This window comes from Miscanthus floridulus, chromosome 6, assembly GCF_019320115.1.
Source record: "Miscanthus floridulus cultivar M001 chromosome 6, ASM1932011v1, whole genome shotgun sequence".
In the NCBI taxonomy this organism is placed as follows: Eukaryota; Viridiplantae; Streptophyta; class Magnoliopsida; order Poales; family Poaceae; genus Miscanthus; species Miscanthus floridulus.
The window spans coordinates 72635508-72639975 of NC_089585.1; the positions used below are offsets into that span (position 1 = coordinate 72635508).

Consider the following 4468-nt stretch of genomic DNA (forward strand, 5'->3'; position numbering starts at 1 on the left):
TCGCGCCTCGGATAGTGATCAAATCACAAGTCCTGGCCGACTTTGTAGCCGAGTGGACCAACACACAGCTGCCACCCGCTCAGATCCAATCAGAATGTTGGACCATGTACTTCGACGGGTCTCTGATGAAGACTGGGGCTGGTGTGGGCCTACTCCTGGTCACGCCCCTTGGAGTACACATGCACTACATGATCCGGCTTCACTTCGCTGCCTCCAACAATATGGCCAAATATGAGGCCCTCGTCAACGGCCTGCAAATCGCCATTGAACTGGGAGTGCGATGTCTCGACGTACGGGGTGATTCGTAGCTCATCGTCGATCAGGTGATGAAAGAGTCAAGCTGCCATGACCCCAAAATGAAGGCGTACCGCACGATAGTACGTCGCCTAGAGAACAAGTTCGACGGTCTTGAACTCAACCACGTTGCACGAAAGTACAACGAGGCCGCGGACAAACTGGCAAAAATGGTGTCGGCGAGGGCCCTGGTCCCCCCAAACATCTTCGCCAGAGACCTCCGCAAACCTTCCATCAACTACACCCCGGCGGTGGAAGATGGCTCACCAGTCAAGCCCGTCGAAGGGCCCGAGGCCCCCTCTGCCGCCGAGGCCCCCGCAGTCGAGCCTGAAGTCATGGAAATCGAAGCAGAGCCTCCCGAGGCCGACCAGGGTACGGACTGGCGAACCCCGCTCCTTGATTACCTCACCCGGGGAGAGCTCCCTGCAGACAGGACCGAAGCCCGACGGCTTGCACGACAAGCCAAAACTTACGTCCTCTACGACCACGAGTTGTACAGGTGAAGCCCGTTAGGCGTCCTCCAACGATGCATCACTACCGAGGCAGGCCAGGCCTCGCTTTGGGACTTGCACGCGGGAGCCTGCGGGCACCATGCGGCGCCTCAGACACTCATCGGAAATGCCTTTCGCCAAGGTTTCTACTGGCCAACGGCGGTTGCTAATGCCACCAAGCTAGTACGCTCCTGTGAGGGTTGTCAGTACTATGCGCGGCAGACACACCTCCCGGCCCAAGCCCTCCAAACTATCCCCGTCACATGGCCATTCGCCGTGTGGGGTCTAGACATGGTTGGGCCTCTGCAGAAGGCCCCCGGGGGGCTACACCCACCTGCTGGTAGATATCGACAAGTTCTCCAAGTGGATCAAGGCTCGCCCGATCACGCAAATCAAATCCGAGCAAGCGGTTCTATTCTTCACTGACATCATCCACAGGTTCAGGGTTCCTAACACCATCATCACTGACAATGGGACACAATTCACCGATCGCAAGTTCCTGACGTTCTGCGACGACCACCACATCCGGGTGGCCTGGTCGGCCGTAGGACACCCTAGGACGAATGGCCAAGTAGAGCGTGCCAACGACATGATCCTACAAGGCCTTAAGCCAAGAATATTCAACCGGTTGAAGAAGTTTGGCAAGAAATGGCTTGCCGAACTCCCGTCGGTCATCTGGAGCCTAAGAAACACCCCGAGCCGAGCCACGGGATTCACACCGTTCTTTCTGGTCTATGGAGCCGAGGCCATCCTCCCCACTGACTTAGAATACGGTTCCCCGAGGCTACAGGCGTACAACGAGCAAAGCAACCGCACTACCCGTGAAGACGCCCTCGACCAACTAGAGGAGGCCCGAGACGTCATGCTGCTACACTCAGCCAGGTACCAGCAAGCCCTGCGATGCTACCAAGCCCGGTGCATCCGAAGCTAAGACCTGAAGGTGGGCGACCTGGTGCTAAGGCTGAGGCAGAGCAACAAGGGCCGCCACAAGCTGACCCCACCCTGGGAAGGGCCGTACATCATCGCTCAAGTACTGAAGCCCGGGACCTACAAGTTAGCCAACGAGAAGGGCGAAGTCCTCACCAACGCTTGGAACATAGAACAGCTACGTCGCTTCTACCCTTAAATTTCTGAGCATTGTATATTTTGTTTCTCGAAATACATTAAAGAAGCATCTTTAGTTGTTCTAATTTTTCGAGAAACCCCCATCAAGGGGAACCTATCCCGTACTAGGACAAGTCGATTACAAAAAAAACCTAAGGACCAGAGGTTCGCCTCAAGAGCAAAAGGCTGGCCAAGCTGAGAGACAAGCCTACGCCTCCGGGCTACGGCAACTCCCTCACCACCTTTCACTCGAGAGGCAGCCCAGGCTCCGAGGGGGTTTTTTCAAAAGGACTTGTCTAGAAATCGGAACAGAAGGTAAAATGCTTTATGATAACGCTTCAAGGGAGACTCGGCCATGCCTCCGCATGGCCGAACCTCCCTTGGGGGCTAGGGGGGAACCCCCCTAAGTCCTGGACACCATTTCTTAATCGATTTTTAGTTAAATCCCTATGCCAAACTCTCTCTAGCGCGCTCTAACAGATCATTTGTAAAGAACCTAAGGACCAAAAGTATGTCTCAAGGCTAAAAGGCCGGCCGAGCCATGAGAATGACCTACGCCTCCGGGCTATGGCAACTCCCTCACCACCTTTTACCCGAGGGACGACTTAGGCTCCAAGGGAGTTTTTACAGATGATACGTTTGGAGGCGAGACAGAGGACAGAGGCTCGGAAATACAATAAAGCGATTAGAAAAAACGTATATATACAAGCACCTCACAAAGGCCTCGACGGCCACAAACATCATGATATAGTAATAAATCTAACTTAGTACATGGCCCCCTTGGCCCAGGTCAAGGCACAGGGTCTCCCGCGTCGGCAGACGGTGAAGGAGGGACCACCTCCTCTTCGAATAGCTTCGCCAATGCCGTGTTGGGGCCCTCGACTGCCGCTTCCAGCTTCGTCAGCTCCTCCTCGGCCTCGACGGCATCCTTGGACAGGACATAACCATCACTGATGCCTTCGACGTCGACGCCGGTGTAGTGCAAGGAGACGACGGCCAGGGCGCGTTTGACGCCTATGTGTAGCGCCTCTCGTAGTCGCTGACGCGCTTGGCCAATCAACACAGTCAGGCGGCTCCTAAGGGAGCTGCCCGATTGAACCCCCTCCATCTCCAGGGCCTCGCAGATGGCATGAGCTGCGCTCTACAGCACCTCGTGCTCCTCGATCTCGTGATCGAGCACTGTCTGTAGCATGACGGAGGCCTCGGTCAACCGCGAGACCTCATCATCCAACCTTGCGCCAAAACAAGTAGAATGGGATTAAGCGTCAAAGAAAATAGGCCAAATGGGGGCATGAGGCCTGCGGGACTCACCCTTGGCCTTCTCCTTCCAGCGTTGGACCTCGACTCGAGAGGCCTCGGCTGCCCTGGAAGCCTCCTTCTCCAGTTCTGCGTCGCGATAAGAAATCAGGTGTCGAACGCGTGAAAAGATGAATGAGACAAAGGGAACAGGACTCACCCTCGGCCTTTTCCCTCCATTTTAGGGCCTCGCCTTGGGAAGCCTCGGCCGCCTTGGTGGCCTCTGCCAAGGCACCTTTCATCAGCACGTGCGCCTGCTGCTCCGCACCCAGCTGCCCGGCGGTGGCTATGGCGGTGGCCCTCACTTCTTTCACCCAGGAGTTGGAGGCGTCTCACTCGTCGGCCACCCGGGCTAGTTCCTCCTCTAGCTCCTTGACCCGTGCTGCCAAAGGGGCGACCTACCCCTGAGCCATGGCTGCCTCAGCCTCCCGGTTGTCACAGCAAAGACGGAGATCCTCCACCTCCGCGCTCCACGCCGATAGAAGCTCGTTAGCGTGGGCGAGCAGCTCCCTCTGCCGACAGAGCTCGTCCCAGACGCCCCTCTCCCGCCGAAGGAACAGCGACTTCCCGAAGGACCAGGCCTCAAGCTCCTGGATAGGCAGAACACAAGTTGAGCACTACGAATAAACCTAGAGAAAGACGACGTCACACAAGAAAAGGGGGATACATACCTACGAAACCCCGGGCAGGTCATTGGCCACGACGAACAGCGCTATCCACAGCGACCGCTCCGCCAGGCTGCGGTACTGCTCGAGGGTGTCCCAGCGACCCCCCTCGGCCGCGTCCTCAAGTGCAAAGATGGGCTCCCCCTCGGGGTCGTCCCGGCTCTGCCACTAGACGTGCGGGTGATCCCACCCATACGGCTTAGGCCGCACTCACATGAGGGCCGCACTTCCCTCGCCCGAAGCCAAAGCCGGTTGTTCCACGGCACTGGCCGCCCCGGCATCAGCCACCCCCTTCCCCCAGGAAGCATTATCGGCAGGGATCGAGCGGACCTCCACCTCCCAGGTGCTCCCTTGTACCGGAAGCACGCTCTGAATTGGTGGTAGGGTTGAGGCTTGCCTCGCCTCCATCTCCACCTTGAGGTCCGCCGCCCTCGCCATGCTCACTCCGGCCTCCACCACTTCGGCCCCGAAGTTCTCGGGCGCCGCGATCTCCATGTGACAGAACCGACCAATTATACGAAATTAAGTAAGAAAATCATCCACCAAAGCAGACAATTGAGCAAACTTAAGCCCGTATAACCCGGTAGTCCGTGAAATCACGAAGGATTTCAAACCAAC

The 4468-nt window shown here is 57.1% G+C and overlaps 1 protein-coding gene across 1 annotated transcript; it reads left to right on the forward strand.

Moving 5' to 3' along the window:
- Positions 1–464: 464 nt before the first annotated feature.
- Positions 465–797, forward strand: LOC136460695 (uncharacterized). Its single transcript, XM_066460296.1, has one exon. The coding sequence runs from the start codon at positions 465–467 to the stop codon at positions 795–797; it is 333 nt and encodes a 110-aa protein (XP_066316393.1).
- Positions 798–4468: the final 3671 nt, after the last annotated feature.